Source organism: Salarias fasciatus, chromosome 17 (genome assembly GCF_902148845.1).
Source record: "Salarias fasciatus chromosome 17, fSalaFa1.1, whole genome shotgun sequence".
NCBI lineage: Eukaryota > Metazoa > Chordata > Actinopteri > Blenniiformes > Blenniidae > Salarias > Salarias fasciatus.
In genome coordinates, this window is record NC_043761.1 from 5,678,292 (window position 1) to 5,705,925 (window position 27,634).

The following is a 27,634-nucleotide window of genomic DNA, read 5'->3' on the forward strand; positions in this document are numbered from 1 at the left end:
CATGACCAATCCTGATTGGTGAGGCTGATGTCAAATTACAAGCACTCCCAGTTCAGATTCTCCTGTCAGAGTTGACAGCTGATGCAATAACAATCCGACCAAAAAGATGCACAAAAATGATGTAACTTCACCTGAAATGCTTTCATGAAAACCAGGTCGAACATGAGTCCATATTGACTGGATGCTCAGACCTTCATCCAAGAGACCGACTTTAATAACCCTGGAAAGTCTGTGTCACAGTGTCAAAGTGCAGCTTTGATTGTTACAACTAATTCTTTATTCATCAGAGCTTTATATATTCAAGCCCTCGTTCGGGTCAGAAAACGCATCGACATTGTGCTGCAGCTTACAAGGCCAATATTTTTTTCCTGGAGAGTGGGTTTTGGCCAGAGTGGAGCCAAATTAGAAAATATCTTGCGCTGTGCAGTTCTAAATCAAACGGGCTGGATGGTATCCAGCGGCAGAGCTGACAGAGCTTTACATCACCCTCAAACTGACACTCTCACTCATCGGCGCTCGCTCGCTCCCCGCCGGCAGGTCGGCTGAGCGTGGAGGTGGCGGGAGTGGTCCTGTTTCCATTTGCAGACATTAGCACGGGGAGATTAATTTGTCCCTTTCCATTAGGTGGGAAAGCAGCTGTCATGGCTGCTCAATTATCCCGTAACAAAAAGAAAAATACACAAATGCGCGGGGGCCATCAAAATAATGGGCGCTGTAAGTGTGCGCATGCTATGGATGCACGCGTGCAGGTTGTGTTTGCGTCTCCGGCAGGAGTGCGCGGGGGTCATGTGCGACTGTGTTTCCCGGCGGCTAATTAACGGCAGAAATCTGCATTTTCCACGTCCGATATTCTGCTGTTCGGCACCAAAACACAGCAAAAGAGACGACATGAGAGAGGAGAGGTAGAGAAAGGGGGATAAAGCGGGAAAAGAGAGATAAAGGTTGCTGTTGTGTTTAGACTTGCCGTCTTTCCCGCCGCTCTCTCCTCCTTTGTGAAGATTGCGACTTCATTAGAATTATAATGAACATCGGCGAGGCTTGCTGAAATATTTTTGGCTCTTTGAAAAATAAATGAATACACAAGCAGATCAATTCAAATCTGCCCATTATGCCTGTTTTCTGGGTCGTATAAAACAGGCATAATGGGCCACGCTATGGACGCGCCGCGCTGTACGTCGCAGGCGGCCGCCGTAATAACGCTAAAATTAGAGGATCATTTGTCATCATTCCCGACACGGTCACACTCCGTAAAATCAATTTGAGGTCCGCGGCGTCATCGGACGGCGTATTGACGGACTGAGAGACGGCTCGGATGTTAACGCCACAGCGCAGTCACGAGGAATGTTTGGTGTGTGTGTGTGTGTGTGTGTGTGTGTGTGTGGGGCTGTCGTGCTCCGCCGGTGTGATGATGTTGCTGTGTAGTGAGACTCGCTAATTGGCTCACCTGTCTCTCAGCCATCTGGAGCCTCTCAAAAAAAAAAAAAAAAAAAAAAAACCTGAAAAAAGTCACATCGAGTTCCCCCAACATCACACACACACACATCGACACACGCATACACACACTCGCACACAAATTTACGCAGAAGCATGGGGAAAAGACAAATCTGCAAATGAGCTAATTCTAAGAAAAATCTAAACCACACGAGTGGATCCAGATATAAACCTTCCACATTCTTCCACGTTACAGCAGCCAGCAGTTGGAGTGTATGCTAATAATCACACAAAATGCCTCAGAATTAATGTGTTAATGATTCATTACAGCGGCGGCGGCGTTTCTGCCGGGCCAGGAGTCGGTAGCACATGCAATCAGCGGCTGGAGCAATCACAACAAGTGCTGAATTATAAATACATGTTGGTATTGTTTTAGGAAATCACTGGAAAAGAAGACACACCCACGAGTTCCACGCTCTCCCCGCCGCAGAGAGCATCAGCTGGAGGAGAGAGACGCCATCCCAGAAAACCCTGCGGCATGCTCCTGTGTATGTGTGTGTGTGTTGTTTGGATAAATGTGCTCTCATGCCAGCAGTGTGTGATGGAGGTGTGTGTCCACATGTATTTGCAGAGTGATTTGTATGCTTATGCAAACGGGACAATGATTGATAGTATCGTCCTCCGACGATAATGATCATTTAAATAATGAAAGAAACAAAAAGATCAATGGCCAATCAGAAGAAAAGTTAGTAATTCAATCACAGTTAGGTGGAATACAACAGAACTCTTCAACTAAGGAAACCGAAATGTTTTCAAGGATTTGAACTTAACTTGTACTTAATGATCACAAAATCATGAAATAAACAACAAATGGCTTCCAACAGTGTAATAAAGCAAAAAACATCCAATATAAGGAAAAGAGAACATCGAATGGCGCCAAGCAGATGTTACGAAAACATTAAAACATCAACCAAACAGCAAACAGTTCCAAAACTGAATTTTCTACAGCTAAATATAACTGCTTCTATACAATACGTTAGAATAGAAACAAAATAATCAGATCAACTATAACCCAAAAATATACAGTACAGACACATAAAAAACATTTACCAGTGTGATCAGGAAACTATCATTAATTACGTTTAAAAATTGATTAAAAGTGCAGCAGAGGTGTGTGTGTGTGTGTGTGTGTGTGTGTGTGTGTGTGTGTGTGTGTGTGTGTGTTTTATTCTCTCAGTCCCCAATGTGTTCCAGGTCAGTGGTCTGAATCACACATACAGAAGCCAGCTCCTCCTGGGCCACTGTATGTTCACCTGCCACCCAGTGTGTGTGTGTGTGTGTGTGTGTGTGTGTGTGTGTGCGTGTGTGCGTGTTCCACAAATTGAACCCCTGTGTCAATCAAAGCGAGAGAGCGGGATAAAAAAAGCAATGCTCTTGAGAGAAAGAGGACACATTGTGAAGGAAGATCTCTGAATTCCCATTCTGATGGTTGAACACACACACACACACACACACACATGCACGCACATGCATGCACACACACACACACACACACACACACACACACGGTTGTGTCCCCTCCCCATCATTAGCAGTTCTTCATAATTCATGTGTTTGGATGAAAAATGGATGAACAGCGAGCGTGACACCAGCGTAGCCTCCCACAATTAAAGACCCAATGAGAATGTTAATTCTCCTTCCCCTGCCGTGGCAGCTTGGGAGCGGCGAGCCGACGGGGGACTGCGGCGGTCCGGAGAGAGACCCGGCGGACGAGGAAAACCGCTCTCCTGGGCCCCGTTCACACGGCAACCGCTTCCAGTGAAAACGCGCAACTTTCATTTAAATTTGATTCAACATTCAACGAAAACGCAAATGTTTGGAAACGGCTTCTTCCATTGGTGTATGAATAGGTGACAACTACAGTTTCTGGAAATGGAGCAACGTAGAAATCCAGTATTCTCCTAAGTAAATTCACTCGACTATCCACTGTTGACTGCCGATGGTCTGGATATTAGATGGGAAGTCGCCTCTTTGAAGATTCAACTCCCACACAAGACGATAGTTCTCTCTCTCTCAACACGGTAAATTTATACTTCACTTCTTTCCGGTGCGGAGGACAGGAATTTCATCTTCGCACTGACAAGGCTGCCCCTTCGTACCTCCCTGAGAGGCTCGGCCAACTGGGACCAGGCCCCAAGTTCAGCCGAGCAGCAGCTGGAGAGACAATGGCTCTCCGCTGACCTGGGAAAGTCTCCGGTTCCCACAGGATGAGGCGGAGCGGGATCCTGTGCGGACCGGGTGTTTCTTCTCTCTACATGGCTGCTTTGACCTCTCTTTGGACCAAATGTGCAAAAAGATGAATAAAGAGCTTTGACTCAGGCCTGCAAGTGTGTACATGCCTCCAGAAAATAATAGAAGAGAAAACGGCCTGGGAGTCATGACACTCTGGAGGAAAACATCACCCACCAGTTTGCATGTTCTCCCTGGCTGCTCGTTTGCCCTGTGGCGAATGAGATTCCTGTTCTGATCTTACACATACGGCCACTAGAGGGAAACTTCCTAAACATTCCACAGTTTGCGGGAAGCATCCACTGCCAACGTTTCTGGCATTACTTCTCGGAATTTCGACGCTGGAGGCAGTTTTTAAACCATACTGAGAGTATACAGTACACAAAGCTGCAACTACGAGCGTAAGAGGCTCAGGGGCCCCATTTCTCAGGGATGTGAGATCATCGTAATGTTTTCATATGAAAATGTGAATCATTATCCTGATTGGCAAAAAGGTCTTTTATGAGTCTTTATGTTTTACTATCCCTATAACTTCTCGCGGAGAAGAAATAAATGAACAAATATCTCGTTTTTCGAAAGCGCACATTCCACTCCGCAGCCCTCGTCGGATATTTCCTCGCTTGGGGATAAATTAAAACTCAGGAAGGAGGCTTTAACACTGATAACTGTCTGTCAGGGAGAGAGAGAGAGAGAGAGAAAGAGAGAGAGAGAGAGAAAGAGAGAGGGGGAGAGCGAACACTTCAAGCTGGTGTCTTCTGACTGCAGTCAGCCAGTTCCCGTCTCATAAATATTCAGATGTGGGAATACTTGAGGGGTGGTAAGAGGGGGAGAAGGGGAGGACTCGAAGCAGCGCATCAGGCAGCCACCGTAGCGAGGGACCGCTGTTGTCATGTGGCAACCGGGGAGGCAATAACGGACGCAGCGTACCGGGACGCCACATTGTGCGAATCCCTGTAATTACAGTCTCTGCTGTCTATTTGGGCTCTGGCTCTGTAAACAGGAAAGTGAGGGTGCGCTTGTGCATCCTACGCACACCTGCAGCCCGCCACGCCGGGAGGGGGGGGCCCGGAGGCCTTCGGAGAGCCGTCGCGTCCGCGCCACTCATAAACTCCCGCCATCCGTGCGCTAATCGGTGCTTGCTTCGCGGCGGCGGGAGCCGGTGCACCGGCGGAGTCTCGGGGAGGTCGTGTCAGAGCCGATAGTCGGTTCAGGGCTCATAATGACCGGTGCTGAAAGGCGTCGGCGGAGCCTCGCCGGCTAATTATCAGCTGTGCACCTTCAAAGAACATTATCAGGACAAAGACCCGCAATTATACACACTCACGCACACCATCCCTTTATCACCCCTGGTTCTGGCATCAACTCTTTCTCCTCCCAAACTGTCTCCGTCTATCCCCTTGATTGTTGCTGCCCCCTCCATCTTCTCAACACCTCCTTTTCAATCTTCTCTCCACGACTTCCCTGACCCTCCTTTTCCTGCAGCTTGTTTCCATCTCTCCCCGATCATCCCATTTCCTCCTCGGTCCTCTTTTCCAGCTTCCCCTGTTTCTTATTTTCCTATCTCTCTCTCTCTCTCCTCCTCCTCCTCCTTATCCTCACCCCTCTTCTTCCTCCTGGCCCAAAACAGACACTTAAATAACGAGCCGGGTGTCAGTCAAACCGCCAGAGAGCTTCATTAGAGGAGGAAAGCGCACAGGATCAAATTACACGCCCAGTTCTCTTTTGTGTGTGTGTGTGTGTGTGTGTGTGTGTGTGTGTGTGTGTGTAGGGGATTGTGGGGGGTCGGCGGCAGCGGCGGTGATGGTGGTGGTGGTTGTGAAGGCAGAGAGGAAGTAAACACACGTTCCGGGATGACGCAGCTGTGTGGCGGATTAGAGTGTAAAGCACAGCGCTCGTTCATTTGTGTGTGTGTGTGTGGTGTGTGTGTGTGTGTGTGTGTGTGTGTGTGAGTGCGTGCGCGAGCAAGCTCATGCGACAGTCACAGCCTCGCCTATTTTCTCCAATCAGAGAGAAAAACAAAAGCAAACTATTTTGCCTAATTATTCACAGCCACAGTCGTCGTCTCCTTCTCTTCCTCCTGTGTTTTTTTGAATTTTTTTTTTTTGCCTCTCCTCCGCCGGCACTCCGTGCTGGATCTTGTTTTCCATCTGAGCTGATTTACCTGCTGTGTTTGCCTGTGAAGGTGCAGCTTTAGACGGTGACTATATAAAGAACCAGTATTAAAAATCAATAACATCCAAGTCTGTTCTGGAAAAAGGATAAAAACTTTTGGGAAACTGATCCGAGAGTATACTAAAGCTTATCTTTCAAGAAAAAGCAAGAGGTTGAAGAAAATTTTGAAGTAAAATTAATTTACTTCAGTATTGCTTATATCACAGATCTTTAATCTCTTCTTGTGCTTTGTAAAAATGTATAAGAACATTTTGTGACACAATTTGCATGTCACAGTGGTTTCTACTTCTGCTTCACAAGTCAAAGTCTGTTTTTATGTTCTCCTTGGGTGACCATGAGTTTTGTACAGATATTCCAGCTTCCTCCCCAAACCAACCCGACCGAATCAATAAAACAGGCCTCAACTCGGCTCGACAGCAACGTGGAGAGAGCTGGTACCATAGATGGAATCGCCAACAATGCCCCACAAGGCTAAGTGTTTATCTTGACGTAGAGCCAAATCTAGAAAGCTGTCTCAATGGCATTCGTTCAAAACATTTCACATAAGTCAGCAAAGGGTTGCTCTCGAAAGAAAACAACACCAACAGCAACCACAGTCAAAGGAGAAAAGGTTTCCGAAAGAACTAACTGTGACTCATTTCACCCTTCTGGAATCTCACGTTATGCTGATGATGCCTGATTATCTCGATGTTGTAAACAACACAAAAAAGACGGTATTTTTTTTTAATTTTGTTTTCTTTTGTGCATTTGTTAAATAGATCTGCATAAATGACAGCAATCTTTAAAAAGCTACATAACACTAACTTATTAGTGATGAAAAACAGTTTTTTTTTTACTTGCATTGAAGAGCTTTGTGAAATCTTGTTTACTGGGTAATAATTTCACTTCAAATTAGACGGAAATAACATAGATTACTCTTAGATCTGATGGTGTGAGACTGTTGAGCCGACACAAACGGAGAAAATATCATCTTCAGCATACACTATCGACTTTAAAGGGAAATACAGCTGGTCGAATTCGACTCGAGTCCTCCTTTAAGAGGTGCCGAGTTATTTAAATAATACTACAGCAGTGGTCGGGCATGATTCGCACCATTAAAATCACATATTCTTTACATTATTTCTGAGTGTTTCACAAATATACCACAAGTTTTTAAATGGGTTTCTTACTTTCTAGGGAGCCATTAGATTCAGTTCATTTCACCACAGAATAAAAAATCAGCTCACAGAGACTTAAAACTCGCTCAGGATGTGTAATTCATCACTGCAAACGTTTCATCATCTCCTATCATTTGTTTTTTGGCGCTCTCTGCTACATTGTGGAGGGAAATAAAGGCTTTAAAGGAACAAAAGTCACAATTTCCACCGCACAACATTTATCTTGCTTTTATTGTTTGTCGGTCGGATTTATTCCTCTTGTAACTTGCTTTATAAAAGCAGCGCTTCTAGGTAACCCGCCCTGAAATCCCGGAGTGTCCTTGAACGCAGCCATGACCATACTTAGAGCTACGTCTGCCGATTCATTACGAATCCTATAAATGTTTATGAGACGTTCTGTTATTAGGCCCTTTGTTAGATTACCAGTCATTAACACTTACTTCTGTAGTTCCTGCCAAATGTAATATTTATTGACACTGCAACAGTAAGCATTACCTGGATCATAAAGTATTAAAGGCGAATTGCAAATTTTTATGAGTTTAAATAGATCAGATAAGAAGTAGTTCCGACTCATGTCTTGCCCTTTTTCTCTCCATATTGAGAGGAATGGACTGAAAGCTGATAGTGTTCAGGGCAGGATATTCATCCTTTTCTTGTTAACTATGCCTCAGATGAGAAATAGGTGCTGCTATTTTAAGGTTGGCCCTTATTTAAACCTTCTTCTCCCTCCCTCCGCTTGATGTGTCGCTCTGTCGCCGAAGGGTTTAGTTTAATGACCCTCCTCGGCCATAGATCTGCAGCGCGTCACATCTTTCCTTTCCAATTTCCCTCTTCCCCTTCCCTTCATGTCTCTCTCAGCACACGGCCTCCTCTCATCTTCCGCCCTGTCCTTCCACGGACGCCCGCCCACCCCGACACCGCCACGGCGCCGATGCGGTCGCCGCTTGGCCCCAAGCCTGGAGACCACATGCTTCACTGCAGACGAGGCCAAAGGGACGAGAATGGAAGTGGGGGGAAAATGAAAGTGCGAGAATAAAAGATGAATTACCATACCTTTGTATCGGTCCAGAGAGGTCGCTGGCGTCCTGCCTGCAAGACAAGGAGAAAGAGATTCATGAAAAACTGAAAATTAAAAGATGCAAGGGTGAGAATCAACGGAGGGATCTTCGGACGAGTAAGGATTTAATTCCTGCTCGTTTCAGATCCTTGATTCTCATTTTACGCTGATGATCCTCTATTGTCCATTTGGTAGGAAAACTCAATGCTTGATGCAATGAATCAGTACAATTTCCACCGAAATGACAGTTTCTCTGGTTCGATAAATTTAGATTTTTTTGTGTGTTTAATGTCATTGTTGCTGATCTTCACAGGCCTCTTTTGATGCACACAACTTACTTTTATATCAGTTAAATGAGGTTCATGATGCCCTCAGTTTGTTCAGAAGTATCTCGTTAGTCATGTTTTCAGGCAAGTAGGTTTTTCCAACAGTGATCATCTGAAGAACGCTGGGCATAAATATGCCAAAAGTATGTTGGAAAAATCCATGACTGAAAGGAAGAAAATCAATTTTTTTAAGTTTTAAAAAATGAAAGTATGAACATCAGATAATGATGGATCTTTGTACATGACTTAATATAATTGAAAACATGTACATCATGTGAGCCCGTGAACCTTCACCCTTTAGGAAACAGTAAAAGAAATGGAGACATTTGAGGTCAACATTGATGCTGCAGACGCTTTTTGATGTCCCACTCCATCATTGGTGGCATTTCACTTCATCTTTTGCAATTCATCTTCAAAGTTCAACCCATGATCAAAACATGTATACAAGAGACTCTCCTCTGATGTTCATCAACCAATGTCCTCCATCCATCCAGCCATCTCAGGGGTTTCAAACATAAGGCTTGTGGGTCAAAACTGTCACACGAGAGGCTCAAAATTTTGGACTGTGGGGCCAAACTGCAGAACCCAGAGAAAAATATGTTTGTACGCACTGAAAGACTCCTGCACAAACTCCAACCTGGTACTGGAAATCACGGATAAAACCCAAAATATCTCCACTGGGGCAAAACAATTGGAAAACATGTAGATGATAACTCATCGACTCCCGTTTCCAAACTGAGTGTGTGGCACTGCGGAATAGATTCACTGTTTTGTTTTTTTTTATAGACTCAGAAGTAAAACAGTTGGGTGACGATGAAGGTAGTTGATTTTTCTGGGAACCACATAAGATGCTGGCAAACAAAACACACACGGCTGCACACGCGTGCACACACTGAGTCATCTAAATAGTAAATTGGTCTTGTCTGTCCTTGGGAACAGCAGAGAAACTTGTTCGTTCCACTGGGTTTTCACCATAATTCCCTGCTGTTTCCTCTTTCTCTCTCCTTCCCTTTTTGTTTTTATCCCTTCCTCCAATTCTCTGTTCCTCTTCCACTGCATGTAAATAAATTGGTCCCCAGGCCCCACCACTAGACTATGTGTGTGTGTGTGTGTGTGTGTGTGCGTGCCATTACACTTAGTGCAATGCAGAGACACACAAAAAGACACATGCAACTCTCAAGAGCTTGGAGCTGCGCCGAATTAACTTGGGTTTTATGTCACAGAGGTAAATAAAATAGTAATGAATTAACAATGCCATCATTAATAACCAGTGGGTGTGTGTATGTGTGTGTGTGCGCATGTGAGAGAGGAAGATGAGGGTGGATGAGTGGGTTGGAGGTGGTGGGAGCAAGTGTGCATTATGATGAAATGCTGAGAAAAAACTCCGAGCTCCTCCTCAACACAGTGGCCAATCACCGCTATCACCGCTCTTTGCATTTCAAAGACGCACTCTTGTCTGTTTCATCTCCGCAAAACCGCTCATCCTGTTATCTTGCTACACACACACACATGCATGCACGCACGCACGCACGCACACACATACACACACACACAGGATAGCCACCTCCGCTTCAGTCCATTTTCCCAATGCAATGAATTATGAAAAAGGGTAAATGGAACATCAGACACACACTGCTCGCGCTCGCGGGCTTACACACCGCGCACAAACACACGTAAAAACCCAGCATGGCTCAACTACTGTACACCAAACTCCAGCTACACACACAGGCATCGCTCATGTTTCCAGATCGACACGCGTACTGCGAACACCGAAAAGGTTTACACTCCTTTCATTACTTATTAACTGAAAACAGGCTTGAGTCTTACAGTGGAATCCAGTTTATTGTAGCAACTGGAATGAAAACGAATTAACTTCCTGTGTTCCTGAAGACACCACAGGCAGAGAAAAGCCATTCTGATTTTAATCAAAAAGCCAAAAAAACGGGATCAAATGGGAGAAATCCGGAGCAGACGGGGTCTTACATTTTTAAAGTTCAGACTCATGTTTTAATTTACACTTACCGCTCACAGTACATGACTATATCCTCCCCTGTGAGAAAGTCATTTTCACATTTTTCTTGAAACAAATGTAGTTCGGAGGTCAGGATGAAGCAGCGGCTCGTACTCTTTCACCGACTGAATGAGAACCGTTGAAGAGCAGATCAGAGGTCACGCTGTGGTAAAAAGTACAACGTTGTGGGTTTCTTTTTTTATTTCCTTTTCACTTCAACGCCAAATCGGTTTTTGTTTTCTAAAAGTTTGTCTCCGCTGTATATTTGCAGCGGTAAAAGCTCATTAGCGCGGTTTGTTTGTGCGCCGCTGTTCCCAGGGTCGACCTGTCAGTCAAACAGTGTGGCCTCTGCTCTTACTGTGGGAACGTGAGAGACAGACTTACCAACGCCAGACAATGTGGAGATCGAGTGACGGAGGCAGATTAGAGCGATTACTCAGTGTTAACTGTGACAGGGAGAAGACGGGAGGGAGGAACGTGTGTGGAAATGTTGGCACGAGATCTCCTTAAAAAAAAAAAAAAAAAAAAAAAAACTCGAGACAAGAAGCGACTGTGAGAGACTGACTGCAGTTTATAACACCATTGTTGATGTTTATAGCGTACTTTTCTCTGTGCGGTTTCGTTCCATTAACAAACAGCACCCACTAGAGGCCCAACATGAAAACTGCATCGCTTTTGAAGCATTGCTGTGCGAACAGGGCCGTAGCCTGAGTTTAATGGAAGGTGACGATGGGACAAAACAGCTTTAAGGACCGATGGCTGCCGTCTCCGGGTCAGAATTGATCACAGGGACAAGAACAGATGGGGAAACGGCGTCCAGGTGGACAGAAGCCAGACAGCTTTCTGGCGTCTGCGTGTCGACCCACGCTCAGACTCGCGCACGGCGGGGCCGAGGCGGAGACGCGAAACGAAACTGAAACGCCGAGGGGCCCGCCGGGGGCCGAAACGGGCGGCCGGTGCCAGAGCCCACGTCAAGACGGAGCAGGTGGCGGGACCCGGCGAGGACGCTGGCCACGTTCCAAGACATTGTGACCAACAGATACTGACACACACACACACACACACACAGACGAAGGCACGTACAATAAGTCTGTGTTTTACATGACAGCAACCATCCCGCCGATACTTTTGTCTCCATCTTGACAGGGCCCTTATGTGATTCTTGCTTTAACTGAACTTGCAAAGACAAAATCTAATCCTCATCTCAGTGAGCGATCGGCAGAATTTTGGCTCAAAAGATCTGATTTTTTAAATTCCTGACGTTTGCGATCTCTTTCTGTGGGTTAATTTTACTGACATGGCCTGAATGCTCAAACCACAATGAACAATATTTGTTTTACAATAAAAACAACAGAAGAAAATCTGAAAATCCATAAAATTAACAAGCTCGAAGAGGAGAGCAATTGGCATTCCTGCTTCATAAATTGTTGAAATGATGACTTGTGTCCTGACTGGCTGTTTGATAAATTGTCGCAGGACTGAATTGATTTGATATTTGATTGTTTGTAAAAGCGCGGAGGGAGAGCGAGTTGGGCTCGGCTTCTCCTCCTCCTGTTTCCCTCCTCTGCATCACCCTCCTCTCGGCAGCCCATCTGTGACATTCTCACACTTTTTTTTTTTTTTCTCCTTCTCGTCTTTCTTAACGCTTCTCTTTCTTCTCACCTGCCATCCGGCGCCTCGCATATACGCAGCCTGCTTCACAAACTGCGCCCGCGGTTCCCCAGACCAATCAACGCCAGCCAGCGCTCGTCTTTAAACGCCGATAAATACATTCACACGCTTCACTTTCGCACCTTCCAGAGGCTTCCCACTCCCTCCGTCTTATCTCCTTCACAGGTGTGTGTGTGTGTGTGTGTGTGTGTGTGTGTGTGTGTGTGTTTTGTGCGAGACAGCCAGTGTCTTTCTGATAAACGGTGCCAGATCTTAAGATGATGTCAGATGCGAGCTGCTGGCCCGAGTCCAGATGGATCCGAAGTCTCCCAGAGGAGGAGGATGAGTCTGGTAGATGGAGGTGCCAAAAGCACCGAGGGGGGAGGGGGGGTGGGGGGGGGAGGTGGAGGATGGGACGACCTGAGCGACACCGATGAGCTGCCATTTCATTAATCATCCTCTTACTGGTGCTTCAAAGTGACTCAACAGTTAATAAAAGCAGCGACTCAGACGTGTGCATGTGAGCCGGAGGTCACTTAACACGCCGGGAAGGGAAATCCCGGCAAGCGTCAGCGGCGCGGGACCGACGCCTCATCGACGGATGTTAAACTGAGGCGGCGAAAGCAGATTCTAATGACTCACAGGAAGGGAAGAAGCACCGGAACGTCCGTCGAAACGAGGCAGAACTACTCCCGCTGCATAATCCACTTCTCCGCCGTCCATCTGCACTCTCAGTACTCTCCAAGCAAATCAGAGACAATTTTTTTTTTTTTTTTTTGCCAATGGGATTGAATCTGAGTCACAACTTAAATCACTGAAATGCTGCAAGGAGAAGAGCGTTCAGCCACACTACTGTACTCTTCCTGTAACTTCTGCAGGAACACACTGTGATCACTGTAGAACGCTGCAAAACACAAAAATGAGGTGAAGGGAAAAGTGTGTAACTGTCGGAAAAACGGCATTTTATTGTGAATTTAAGAGAATTCAAGGAATACTTATGATGACAAAAAGAGAAAGAGGTATAAATGGCGTTACAGAGAAATGTTAAAGGACAAACTTCTTTTTTGCGTTTTTGAACGTCATCTTCATATAGATCCACCATCATTCGCTGGGTGTACACGTCGGGTTTCAACCATCTTGCTCAAGGGTACTTCAATATACGACGGAGAGAAGACCACTGTGCAGAGCGACAGCTGAACCATTTTCAACTGAAACCTAAGCGCAAACCAAAAACTCTCCATTCACACGACAATAATGCTCAGAGCTAATTAAAATGCACCTTTTTGAAAACACTGACTCTGTCTCCATGGAAACGGAGGGAAAATGTAACTTTCCTGAAATGCTGCTACTGCACATGAGCACCGTGGCCGTCGTCAGCAGTTCACAGGCTCGGGAGATGGACAATAACAACGTTTCCCTCCAGATTTTCATGACACCAGTCCAGATTCTCGAAAGACTTGGTAGTCGAATAGTTGACGGTCATGCAAAATAGCAATCAAACTTTGTACGAATGTGTGAGATCTCTGTGTACACCAGTGTAGTTTAATTACAAAAACAACCAACAGCACCAACATCTGGCCCGGCATGGTAACTGCATCATTTTTAGCGATTCTGTCATTCAATGTGTAAATAGGACCTTAACAAGTTCACTGAAACCACCTTTGGTTTGAAATGGTCTGCACCGAATTGGGTTGAAGTGAATTCAGCACCAAATTTAAGCACTAAGCTAAGCTAAAAGTAAGCAAATATTGAGAAAATTGGAGATAATAGACTAAATTAGAATACTGCAACGTTACTGTGAAGGAAATCCAAGTGTCCATGTTTAATGAATCGAACCTTTCTGCAGCAGCATTCTGTTTTCAGACAATGCAGAGGGGAGTGAAGTGACTTGAGAAGCATCTTGAGATTTATTTCATCACAACATTTTCACAGCGTTCAGAAGTGTCAGGGATGAAAAGTGGAACCGATGTGAATTGGAGCTGACCGCCGGCTCGCCGCCGCCGCCGCCGAGGGAACAAGAGCACTTTTACGGCCGCTTGTCAAAAACAAAGGAACAGTAAAACATCCAGATTGTTGAGTCCGGGCCGCGTAAGATTAACGCGGTAACAAACATTATTTCACAGTCGAGTCAATCATCGGCTCAAATGGAAACAGCTCTGCAGCGTGACGCCGGAATGGCAGGGAGAGCGGCCATTACCATGCAATACACAGCCGTAAAAACCACGCGTGTGTGTGCTATTAAAGAAAGAGGTCGGAAACAAGTGCCCCAGCAGACTTCATTTACTGTGTGTGTGTGTGTGTGTGTGTGTGTGTGTGTGTGTGTGTGTGTGTGAGAAGGGAAGCATGCACTCATGCATGCGTGTGTGACATATTGAGGACATTTAAATGCACGGAGAGAAACGACCTGAGTGGGAAAGGGTGAACAAAGGGAGAAGTGGCAGTGGTGTTGTTAGGCCTCATTTACCTCCTGATATTCAAAGGGTGGGCAGGCTGCTCGGAGCGCACACGCACGCACACGCACGCTCACACGCACGCACATACACACATAACCCGGAGTTGTCGGAGGTGTGGAAAGACTCCCGAATCATCCATCATGATGGAGAAGAGAGAGAAAGTCCCTTCTTTTTTGTCTCTCCCTCCGCTTTAATAATAACCACCTTCCTCCTCCTCCTCCTCCTCCTCCTCCTCCTCCTCCTCCCCCCCTTTTCCCCATTTAATAACGGCACAAGAGATCAGCTCCATTAGCCCAGACCTCCTCACACATGCAAATGAAGCCGGCGTTATGGAGGCACGCGTCACGCATTACTGATGACACCCTCCCCGAGTGTGTGTGCGTGTGTGTGAGTGTGTGTGTGTAAGGCCAGTGAGAGGCAGTGAAAAGAGATAGAGAGGGAGAAAAGGCTGCATGTGTGTTACAACAGTGGCTGAATTGAGATGCATTAAGGTTTTGATTGGAGCGACGCGGCGCACAATGGCGGCGCGGCGGCGAGCGAGGCCATTACCGGGCCGGCCCGGACGGGAAGATGCTGCGAGGCGAACGTGGCGATGGGACAGAAGGGAGGTGAGAGGGACACGATTGTTCAATGTTTGCAAGCCTCTACCAGAAGCTTCTTTCAGTGTTTAAAGAGTGTCCTTCTCAGAGGTTTGGTCGCATTTTCGGTGACGATTAAGTGTTTTCTCATTTAATCAAGTGTAAATATGTAATATTTGGATATATAAATACCGGAAATCTTCGCTTCACACATTAACAAGGCAGATCAAATCAATCTGTTTTTCTGTTTGGGTGGCTTGCTTGCATTTGCAAGAAAAAAAGTATAATCAAAGTCAATTCCTTGAACATAATCGTCCATTAGGGAAAAATTTTAATGAACACAAGCAGGAAAACTACCGTTTCCTTTTACTGTTAAAGCACAGAATGGTAAGACTGTGTCTTTCTTCAACAGTTTGATCTCCAGAGTCTACATAAACATTTTTTTCAGCTTGAGCGAATCCCAGAAATGCGTCGCTTCATCATGATAGGAAATTCTTCTAATTAACCTCTGAGGGCTCATTATTGAACCTAACAGTGAATTCTGCAAGGTGCAGATCGTTTCTCAAGCAGTAACAGCAAATATATGGAATATTTAGTCTCAAAGTCCGGTATAGGAGACAAAAAATATCTGATTCTGTGTTTACTTTTAATATTTACACTGAAAATTGGTCAATTCAGGCAAAAACGGTGAACAACTGCGTCCAAATTAACAATGAATTTAAACAGACGTCTTCACATGTAGATGCAGAATAATTGTTTCCATGTGACGTCGACAATATTTGATGATGAATCAATTATTGCATACAGTAGTTTTTTTAAATCACTTGCTAAATCGTTTTCATCGTTTCCGAGGTTGCCGTGGAAACGGACATCGTTCCCTAAACGTTTGCCGCGTGAAATTTGCTGGTTCTGTATTGAGGCCTAAATTTAAAGTTTACATTTAAAGGTTATCATTGGCTCTATTTCACCACTCGATAAACATTTGTTAAGTAAAAGCCATGGTGACATCTCGATAAGAACGCTTTGTTTTGATCCCAGTTCCAGCTGAGTTTCTGTTTCTGTGTGAGTTTTCCTGTTTCGTCTTGTCATGCTGGTAATGAGAGGTGGGGCGGGCGGCGGGCGGCGGGCGGGGTGAGGGAGGGGAGCGCGACTGATCGGATTCTCCACAGACTTCATTAGTTAAAACAAAGGCAGTTGTCCGTTTGGGCTCTTTCACAGCCTAATTGATATTGATTTACTGATTTGCTCAAGGGTGATTTAAAAGCATGTTCGGCGGTATCGTCAATGCTCCTTTTCCTCTTCCGTTTCTCCCGGTCTCACAGGAAAAAAAAGAAGAAAAAAAAACAAGAAAGAAAGGGAGGGAAAAGTTGGCGGTTCTCTTGAATCAGCCAGAAAAATGGTCATTTTTAGTCTTGCCACCAGCTGGGACTGTGCGCCTCTCCGTCCTCATCAGTGTACGGTTTTCACGAGCAGTTAGCGGTTAGCTAAGCGAAGCGCTGAGATCAATGGCAGTGGTGCGAGCGGGGAGAGTGAAGGAGGCCTTTTGTCACGCTGATGGATGGCGGGCCCGTCTTTAATGTGACATGTTATGATCATATCAATTTGTCCTCACTTCTCATCGACATGACTTTATTGCCTCGGCGTCTCTCACAGTCCATCACCCCTCACTGTAAATTCAGCCCTGGAACGGCGGCGCTCCATAAACCAAGCCTTTCTCCCACCACTGTCTCGCATCTGCTCCTCTCCCTTCTCTTTAATCCACCCAATTTCCTCTCTATTTTGATACCTCTCTTCCTCTATTTACTGTCTTCCTCCCCCTTTGCTCCCTGACAGGCATCAGCAGACAGCCTGAACCAAAGAGTGAAGGAATCAGACTGGGATTAAAATGTAATATCAGACTATTAAAGAGATTAGCGTTTGACATTTCAGCGTCTGAGCTACCCCCCAATCTGATGAACTGGCATTCATGATATTGACTTATTTCCCCGCCTTCTTCCTTTTCATCGCAGCACACTCTCGTGGACGGCAATAGATCTGATATGGTGGCCTTTCACGAGGCGCGGCCGCTAAGTAAAAGCGCCTGCCAGGTATGATTGTTTAGCCAAGTGAAGTTTATTCATCAAATCGGTTTTGAAAGAGCGGCAACAAGAGGGTGGGTGAGGACGAGGCTTGATTTCCGTTCCTCGAGTGGACAAAAGCAAGGTCTCGGTATTGAACCTGCTAATGAAAGCTTCAGATGGAACAGCTTCGCCAGAAAAGCGCGCTAATTATTTCCAATTATGATAAACCATCATTTCAGCTCAATTATGTTGCACATCCGTCAAGGCTAACAAGACAGTGGGACGTGATCGAGACTCGCTATTAACGTCTGTGTCAACACCTTTTCACCAATCGTCCGTCACGCGCGCATTTTCTGACGTCTTTCTATTTATTATTTATCTGTTTTTATTTTTTGCTTCATCAGTTCTCCTGTTTCGGGAGCATCCGCTCAATCGTTTAATTACTCGGGTGGCGCACCGAGTGGCTCGAAGTGGCGGTGCTAAAGGCGCGACGCTACATCCTGCGTCTTCGTGTGGAAAGTAATGGAACCATACGCAACCCTGCAAACCAGTGGGGGGGGGCAAAAACAAGCCAGGAAGATACTCCAATCCAGCAAATCAGCAAACTGATTAACGAATGTCTGCACAAATTAACAAGATTTCCAGTTCAATCAGATTTATCGCTACAGCCGAGCAACAACACAGCGACACTTTGAACATTACATGCACCAAATATCGTTATTTGGTATCGGTAACGACGAAGTTTGAAACCTTCTGTAATCCCGTAATGAGACAGGTTAGGGGGGAAAAAAAAGATATTTGCAGGTTTGATAATGACTTCCTCCAACCATCCGTCTTGGCTGCAGCCTCTCGACCCTGCTGGAGCCCGTCCCAGCCAATCCCATCAATCACTTCCCCTTTCCCAAGAAGTTTGGCTCAACCTGGAGGTTTGTGCGACTCGCGCCGGAGTTTCTCTCTTTCACCGTCCGCCGGAGTTTGTGCTGCAAACCGACGCACTCGGGAGCGAAACAATAGGCTGAAACGGCTAAATGAAGAGGAGCCGTTCGCCGTCTGAGAGTCGATCATCGCCGCCATGATTTGGAGTTTTCAGTTGAGACTCTGACACACACACTCTCACACACACACACACACGCTCCATCCCTGGCAGGCAGCATGCAGCGAGGCTGCTCAGGGTTGCCATATCATTTTAAACATCCATCAGCTCAGCAGAGATATCATATTAGCTCCTCATCTGCATACGGCGCCGACAGAATGACAAACGAGAGGGAGAGGGAGACGACTCTCTCACCTCCTTCCCGTCCTCGCATCTCCGACACGGCGGCCTCCCGGCCCCTCCGCTCCCCCTCGATCTCCTTATCCCTCCCTGCTAACCCCTCAAATTGGATCACCGCTGGCGGCAGGGCGCGCGCAGAGGTGTGTGCGCACGTTGTTGCAGTGTAATCACATCTTTTTAAATGGAAAAAAGGGACGAATCTCAGGAGGAACGATGACCGCTGGTCCCACATCTGACTCCTAAAGTCGCCCCTCACACCGGCAGCCTTTGTATCGCCGTATACTCAATTACACCCAGCGATCCAGGTCTCCGGAAAACTTCTCAACATTTCTTTTTCTTTTTTTTTTTTCCCCCTCCTACAACTTCCCACTCGAAACTCATCAAACTTTTTAAACCCTTTCGTTGGACGGTTTTAAGTTTATATTCCATTTTTCACTTTGAAACTCCTCATTTTTACATATTTTAAGCTCAATGTTTGATTTATTGTGACATTTTTTGAACTGTTGCTTATTGAAGACCACAGGAGATTCTGCTTTTTAGCATTTTATAGCTGAATAAATTGGCAACGCATCACGTTTCACTGACCCACCATGGGCCGAGATCCTCTTGTGTTCTCACACGTACTTTATCACAAATATGAAATAACTCTTCACCTGGGACAGCCTTTCAGAACTGTTCTCAAACCAGTGACCCGACCTGCCAACTACACGTCATGTTGATTCAGGTCAAGCCACTTCAAGAGATGAATTTATTCCTGAGAATTTATCGGGAAAAAAATGTATCATTCCATTCAAAAAGCCTGCCGCCGACGATTCGCGGTTCACTCCTCATCCAGATACATTGCTTTAGGCGAGTAATGGCAGCTTTCAATGGAAAGAAGTATCCAACAACTGGAATTAAATCCTCTGTTTCCTCTGAAATACCTCTCTAACTCCTCCTCCTTCCTCCCCCCACATGTTGAGTGAAGACTGAGGACGGGTGAGGACATGTGTCATCCGCCTCCCCTCCTCTGTTGCCAGTCACAAAATAAAAACACTTGAGAGTGATAAGGCGGTATCGCAGAAAAGTAGAACAATGCTCAGGAACACACCGGTACACAACGCCGTGACAATGGTTCCCGAATGCCGCAACACACACAACAGGGCAGAGCGAGAGAGAGAGAGAGAGAGAGAGAGGGAAAGACAGAGCGAGGGAGAGAGGGAGGGAGGGATGAATGCAGTAGTATCCTCAGATCTGAAGGCAAATCCCCCTTGGTGTTAGTTCTGCTCGAGCGGCTGGCACTGACACATGAATATTTCATACTGTTGATGTTTAAATCCCATCATTTGTGATGTGGCGTGTGAGCGTGCGTGGAGATTCACTGAAACGAGGAAGAAGAGGAATATATGCGTATACGTTTGAGTGTGCGTGTGTGTGTGTGTGTTGATCTATAATGCATAGTTTCTGTAAGTTCACTTGTGATTTGCTCTATTGCGTCTGTATTTCAGCATTGTTAAAGGAGTGGGCAGGCACGTGCACGTGCGCCCCGAAGCGCAGATTACCGCCGCGTTGGCTCATCCATATGCAGCTCGGGCCGACGACACATGTGACACACACACAAGTACGGCACACACGCCTGTATGTCCGTTCACTGACGCGTTGGAGGACGGTGCGGCTCAGGAAACGGCCGAGAAAACTGGAAAAACTGACAAGAGACTTATCGACTTTTTATCCGAGACGTCAGTGACGCTGCCATGAGAGCGAACCGCCAAGTCCAGGGAGTTTTTATTGACATTTTGTTGCTTTTTGCACCAGAATTGTATTTATGTTGAAATTGTGACGATTTTCCGTTGTTGCGTCGGCGTTTCCTCCACGAGGCCGGCTTTAAAAAAAAAAAAGAAAAAAGCAAAAAAGTAATTGGGATTTCGGAGCAGGGAAGTAGAACACGGCTTGTTCTCGCGCCAGGCAGGACGGCCCTGACTCAACAAGATACCGCTCAGCCGCGCAGCGGATCGTCGGGGGCCGAGCGTCACCTGCGGTTTATCCTGCGTCGCCGGCGCCCGGCGGGTCCAGCTGGCACGGTGATTTGGCTGAGTCAGCGGCAGAGAGAGAGAGAGAGGGGGAGAGGGAGGGGAAAGCTGTGTGACTCGACTTAAAAAAAAAAAAAAAAAAAAAAATAGGGGCTTGTTTGAGTCCTATATTTAAACTGCGCTGAATTAATGCCGCGTGAAAGTGTCTTTTAATGACCTGAGCGTGTAGAGTCGCCCTCGCTTCACAACGCCTGGAACAGCCGTCCGTCCATCTCCCACTGCCGCTGCAGCCGAGCTGGAGCAGAGCCCAGTTTACACTGGGTAAATGGGCAGTGGGAGTCCGATTGTACATCACAGGGCGAACACACACACACACACACACACAGGCAGTGTGTGGGTTTGAAGACGCTGAATTACCTGGAAGCCTCTGTGGAATCGAACCGGTCGACTAGAACATGTCCCTCCTCTTTGCTTTGCATTCATTTTAGGGTTTTAAAGAGTAAATCAATCCAAAAGACTAAAACAAATGGGATTTGAGAGTCTTACGGTGTGTGTGTGTGTGACAGAATTCTCCCACTTCAGTGTGTTCAGCTGAAAGGACTCATGGGAAATATCGGAGTTTTAACAGCAACACTTTCTCTGTTGCACGGAGCAGCATGTTTGATTCTGCGGAGGGACGACATTAGAAGAAATACTTCCACATGATTCCAATGAGTGTATTCAGCTGTGGCACAAACACATGCACAGTGGTTTGCGCGGCTGCCTCAAAGTAGGGTTCCTTGTTCGATACTGATGATCAAGTGTAAAAATATCAGAGCTGCAGGGATTTAATCCTGTTTAACGACAAATGACGACAGGGAAATTGGTCTTGGGTTCATCTGACATACGTCGGCTCTGTCGGCTGCAGAGAGGAAAAATGATTTCAAGCACACCTTATGCTGACAATCAAGTAATTTATTTACAAAAAGCAGGCTTTGCAGCTTTTAAACCGGCAGACGCGCTTACATAAAGACAATAGGTTAGCGCTGACGTCACAGCCTCCACTTAACAGCACTTACGGAGCGCGAACCACAACAGGCGAGAAAATGCTTCAGACGAGACGCGATCGGTCGGCGTGCGTTTTGGGAGTTTTATTTATGATCTGTTGTTTCATTTATTTGTCTTGCTTGAGCTGAGTCGCTGGAGATGTACTCCCCAATTAATGGATCAATTTGATTTTATTAGGAGATTACGGCTTTATTAATGGATCAATTTGTCTTAGCGCTGCCTTGCTGTGCTTCAGTCTACATTAGAGCCACTCAGAGCCGACCGGCGCGTTTCTCCTCCAACTCATCCCTCAGGCTCATTACTTCATCTCTTACTCCCCCCGTCAGATTCTGCCACTTTGTCTTTATTCCAGGTATGCAGCAACACGATCAAGCCCAGAGTCCCTATTCTGACTTCCAAACACATAATTTCCAGGCTAATAGAGTGTACTCAGAAATGACTAATCGAATCGGAGCTACCTGGAAAATTAATTTACCATTATGTTCTTCCAAAATTGTAACAGGGAGGGCCGGCAACCTTGTGTAGTACCGCCGCGGGGGAAAGTAAACAATTAGAGACTTGGTGACTAATGAATTCTGTGATTAACGAGTGTGTCGGAGGTAAATCTCTTACAAGACTGACGCGCGCGTGTGCGCACATATGTGCAAGCAGTTACACACCCGCGGTGAGGGGAGCCCCTTATCTACACACGGCGTTCATGGTTGGAGTGAAATATTACGCACCTCTTCCAAATTCCTTCGTCTTCCTCCCCGAAATGGTAACATCCTCACCCCGCATGGTTAAGTGAAATAGCTGGCATATCCACTCACAGATCGAGGGTGATAGCATATGTGTGTGTGTGTGTGTGTGTGCGTGTGTGTGTTTACGTGAAGAATCGGGCTGGGACGGGCCGTGTGCGGGAGCGAGTGTGTGGTGAGAAAAACCGAGATAAGGCCAATCTGGTTTGTATTACAGCCTCAGATAAAGAAAGAAAGTGGCGAGGGAGAGATAGCGGAGCGCCGCGGAGGGACGGCGCCTTGGTGGTAACGCGCGCATTTATACCGCCGCCGCCGCCGCAAAGACTGTAAAAACTCACCATGAGAATAACATCTTTTTTAAAAAAAAGTAAACCTTTCTGGCGACTTTAACAACACAATTCAGAGGTTCCCGATAAGGCGGGATGCGCTCCTGCCTCCAGTGCACGCCGTCTGAGCTTCAAACCAACGCGCAGTCCATTTTACCGTCCATCACTGTTAAATCACACACCTGCGTGTATAAACCGCTGCACTGCGAGTGCGTTGGGCTTAAGAAGAGATGCACTCATGCGCGCGTCTATTTCAAGGCAACAGAAAGCCACTGAGCTCCTGACCAGCCGTCCGACTCACATTTTCCAGATTCAACACAGTCGCCTTGAAGCACCGACTGGAGTAAGGTCAAGAACTGAGAGTCCGTCTGTCGCTTATCCTGCTTTATCTATAAGTCTTCTAACATACGGGAGCAGGAGCGGATCCCCGGTGAATGTGGGGAAAGACGACGTCTGCAGTCAATGAAAATCAGCATTCAACACAAGAAGCTGGAGAAAACCAGAAAAACCCAAATACGCTAGCTCTCAACTGAATCCAATATATCTGTAATACATACTGGTGGTGTCAAACATAAGGCCTGTGAGTCAAAACTGGCCCGCAAGAGGAACTAAACCGGCCAAATCACCAAAGCAAACGATAAAAAACTCTTTTTTTTCAAACAATTTTCTAAAGAGTAGAGGACGCAACACAACATTGAGACTGACAGACGTCGAGAAAGCTCGCTCTCTTGTTGCGAAAAGTGTCATTCTCTCATTGTAAAAAGATGGCTTTGTTTGCACACCTGGCTCTTAAAGGGGAAGGAAGATGACGCTCTGATTTGATCCACTGAGAGAGTCTCTGATCACTGAGGTTACTTTACACTTAAGCTACCAGGCAATCAACTGAGTTTGGATCCAACCAGAGTGTCCTGAAAAAAGCAGTTTATTCTGTGTGCTTCAGGTTTTTACAAGAAAGCGGGCCTCCACTTCCATCAAGACTATTATATCCAAAACCCAATGGACCGGGTCCCATCTGGGGGGTGCGTAATGACAAATATAGAAGGAACATTAGGATTAGATGAGTGTGTGTGCATGTGCGTGCGTTGATGTGAACGTGCATCGAACGCCCGGAGCAAAAGCCACGGGCTTAATTGAAAGATGCAGTGGCACGGTGACGAATAGAAACCGACAGAGGAGACGAGTTGTGTGTTGGTGCTGTGTGTGTGAGAGAGAGAGAGAGAGGGAGAGAGTCCCACAGTGGTGTAATGACTCCCCAAGGGAGCAGGACCCTGGGCTGAGACTCCCTCCTGACTCGCCCCTGTCAGCCGAGAGGAGGGATGAAGAAAGAGGAAGAGGAAGAGTGATGGCGGTGGAAGAGAAGACGACGGTGGCAACAGCTGCCGGCTCCTCGGGAAGGTAATTGGCTGGCTGAGCCGACGAGTACACACACATTCGCCTTCAGACCCACTGGTGCTCACACTCGCGCACCTACAGCCGCGGATATGCTAAAATCAGCACCCGAAATCGACGACTGGCACCCGGAGATGGTCATTACCCACATCCCACCTGGCACGAGTCACCCAAACTCCATCACACCTACGAGGAGAGAGGGGGGGGGGGTGTTACCTGAGCGGGGCTTTTCAGGATAAGGAGGAATGACGGGGTGAGGTAAAAGAGGAAAGGAGGGGTGAGGCAGGCTTATTCAGCGTGACACCTCCAGTCACATCTCAGTAAACAAGCCATTGGACCCCCACGCCCGGAACCCAGGGCGTGAGTGACAGCTCCAAATCACACTCGACAGCTTGACTGACAGGTCGGTGCGGGCACAGGGAGGGATGGAAATATGAAAAATAATAAGCTGTAATATTATACAGACAGGAGGGGAGCGGAGAGGAGGGGCGCGATGGGACGGGACGGGGGGGAAAGGTGATGAGGGGAGGCGAGGGCGGCAGAGGTGACGGGCGGAAACACGCCGACATGCTGCGGCCACGAGGCAGCTGGTCTTCTATTTTCTGTTACTTTGTGTTCACAAATTAAAAAAGATGGCTCCAGAACAATTTCCTTGAAGCTGAAGATTGTTGTGGTTTTCAAAAATGTCCAAATGAACCTCAAATGCCTCAACAGAGAATCAATCCCCTTTCGAATGTCAATCTTTTTGTTGACATTACAAGAAGCAGAATCAACAGAAAAAAAAAAAAAATGGATTAGTCTTTTCTAATTGTGCAGTTTGGTCGTCTGTCCGAACGAACATTTATATGCTATATTAAAAAAAAAAAGGATCCAAGTCTACAGACACTCAAACTCCAAAATGCAAATTATGTCATGAAATCAAACAAAAAGCACCAAAAGCATAAGAAAATCCTGGAAAAACAAAACTTCTAAATTGAAACTGCATGTTTTTGCTGATGTCTGGCACCGCTAACCGACCACGTTGCAATAAAACTGAACATACAGTCCTGATGTTAGCAGTGGTGATGAGACATATCAATCATCGTATCACCATCAATCTCACCATGGATGGCGATATGACGGCCCCATGTGTCATCCTTTAACAGGCCAGTGCGCTCTCCTCAGTCGAAGCCCATGTAAAGAAGAAACCAGATAAAGCCACTGGTTCTTTGTGGAGGACAAATGAAGGCAAAGAGAAAATAGGTTGGAAGGAATAAGGAAGGAAGAGAGAAGAAGGGTTAAAAACTTGTAAAGTAGAGGAAAGAGAAAGAAGGGGGGGGAGAAAAATCCAATATATTTTTAATCTAGCGGATGTAATCAGATTATGCGTCTGCCAGGAGCGACGTATTTCATAAGGAATAACCCGTTTCTGGGAGGGAAAGGGAAGTGGGGTGGCGAGGCGGAGCGGTGGAGACGGGCACTTTGGCTGGCCGATCTACATCGACACTGACAGATTCTAATAAATGCGCTGGGAGGCGCCCGGAGAAACACAATGCCGTGTAATCATTTTATCATGACAAACCGGAATTCCAATGCTGTCCCATGTGAGCCCGGCCGAGGGAAAATTGAATTAACTCTGAATTGCTCATGCTTGGGGAATGGGGAAGAGGGGGAAAAGAATAAAAAAAAAAAAAAAAGGGAAAGAGGATAGACAGAGAGTAAGTAGAAACAGAGAAAGAAGAGAGTGGGATTTGGCCCCGCTTCGGTTTTGGCAGGGCTTCTGGTCTCTCCGGGCTCAGATGGTTTCACAGAGGAGCTCCGGTTTCAGCAGCTGCTAGCTAACGACGCTAACTCAGATTTCCGACGCTGATGCATTTCGAGCCCTGCGTGACTTTTCGTGCACAGAAAACACATTACACACTTGTTAAATGAGACGCGGACGCCCCGGAGTATCCGAGGGACAGAACTATTAAAGACAATCACACACATGTGCTAACATATGCTCAAACCCGCTTGTGGTTTGGGTGTTATATTTCTTTTTTTTTTGAAAAAGTTTCTTTGTGGCACAGCTTCTACCAAGCTACACTTACTCGCTGAGTGACATAAATAAGGAGGTTTTTCCAACACTGGCACTTTTCTAACCACAGAGGCCAAAGTTATCTTTGCGGCTATTGCAAATTGCTGCCTTCTGCTGCTGTTTAAATTACTTTTTAGCGCCTCTGATAATGTAGCATGTCATTTTCTTTGCCGGCAGCTTGTCGGAGAGTTCCTCGAACTTGAGAAAGATACTCTCGCCGCCGCTTCTGCGGCCGCAAGGGCCACAATTTCAGCCTGAACATGACATCTGAACATGTGAACGTGTTGACAGAGGCAACGCCCGCGTTAGCATGAGCCGCATGACCATGTGTGCATCGGCCATAAGCCCTGCTGTGGGATTGGAGGATATCTTTACACTAACTCTGTGCAGACTCGCCATAAAACACGGATACAGAATGTTCTTTTTTTATCTGCCTTGTTCTCCCGTCTCTTTAATAGATTTCCCAGAATGCTTTTGAAGGAACTAAATTCATAAAGTGAGGGTACAGCTCAAGCTGCAAACTTTCATTGAGTGCTGCTGTTTAAATGGGTCGTAGGGGTAGATGTTTATACATATATATGTAGGTATTGGACGAGACAAATAAAATGAAACTATTTCAAAACACTTGGAAAAGTCCCACTTCAGAGATGCTAGCAGCTAACAAGTGAATCTCTGCTGAATCAACAGAAAAAAATGACTAACGTCACGTCCCATACCAGAGACACGCAGATGTAATGATGCTTTGGAAAGCCGATAATCAGAACTACTGACGTTTTCAGAGCTGGCGACCTCTATAAGTTGGGCTAACAAAGGCTTTGCTGTCTTGACAGTGAATGCATTTTATTACAACGAAATATTATTTCTCAAGTCGATGCACAAACGCTGCTCTGCTCACTGATGTCAGATTTGCCCTTTTCTGAACTCGCAGAATCTTCCCCGCCGTCCCACGTCCCAGTTAATCACGTTTGCACCTCTAATGATGATCGAAGATTCAGCTCACAACACAAATAGCCTACATTTAAGGAGATAGACGCTGCAGCTTACTTCCTTTCACGGCTTGAAATCTGAGGAGTTTTCTCTTCATCTTTTTGGCCCGTTGTTAGTTTAACATGAACATCTTTCACTTTGGTAACAGCCTCAACTTGACTCTTGAAGGTGAGAGGTTCACAGTCTTTTGCAACCATGCAAGCATAAAGACAGAGAAATATACCCAACAAATACACAGTCAGTAAAATTGCTGACTTTTCTGCACCAAAGGAAGTCCTGTAGCACCACTGTGATTACGGCTGCATTTGTTAGTGATAAACAGAGATACGCAGATGATTTTGACCATTTCTGGCTTGAATCTCATTTGAATTTTTAACTTGAAATCCCTGAAGGTTCGGCAAATTTCATCTCTTTGATGTTTTTTTTTTATTTTTATTTTTTTAAACCTCCGTGGAGGTATTTGCTCCTCTTGAGGAAAGAAGTGAAAGATCATACACGCAGAGGGAGCGGTGAATCTGCCCCGCTGGGGCCTGTGACTTCAGATCAGGTCCTGTCGGGGTACCGGGGTCGCTACGGAGACAACCCAGATGCTGCAGCGATGCAGCAGCGTGTCGCTGTGGAAACGG

At 46.2% G+C, this 27,634-nt stretch overlaps 1 protein-coding gene and 1 long non-coding RNA gene across 18 annotated transcripts in view; one reads left to right on the forward strand and one right to left on the reverse strand.

The window, feature by feature from the left end:
* Positions 1-27,634, reverse strand: part of celf2 (cugbp, Elav-like family member 2) — a 196,112-nt gene that overhangs the window by 140,251 nt on the left and 28,227 nt on the right. For 16 of the 17 annotated variants that reach the window (XM_030112943.1, XM_030112965.1, XM_030112963.1 and 13 more), the window contains exon 2: positions 8,103-8,138. In XM_030112943.1, coding sequence (XP_029968803.1) covers positions 8,103-8,138 — 36 coding nt within the window. Of the gene's footprint in view, positions 1-8,102; positions 8,139-13,729; positions 13,736-27,634 lie in introns of those variants that run through there. The other variant, XM_030112952.1, reaches the window with a different exon arrangement.
* On the forward strand, positions 1,775-12,485 carry LOC115403913 (uncharacterized). Its single transcript, XR_003933270.1, has 3 exons — positions 1,775-1,979; positions 2,602-2,788; positions 12,280-12,485. It is a non-coding gene; the product is annotated as an uncharacterized LOC115403913 (long non-coding RNA).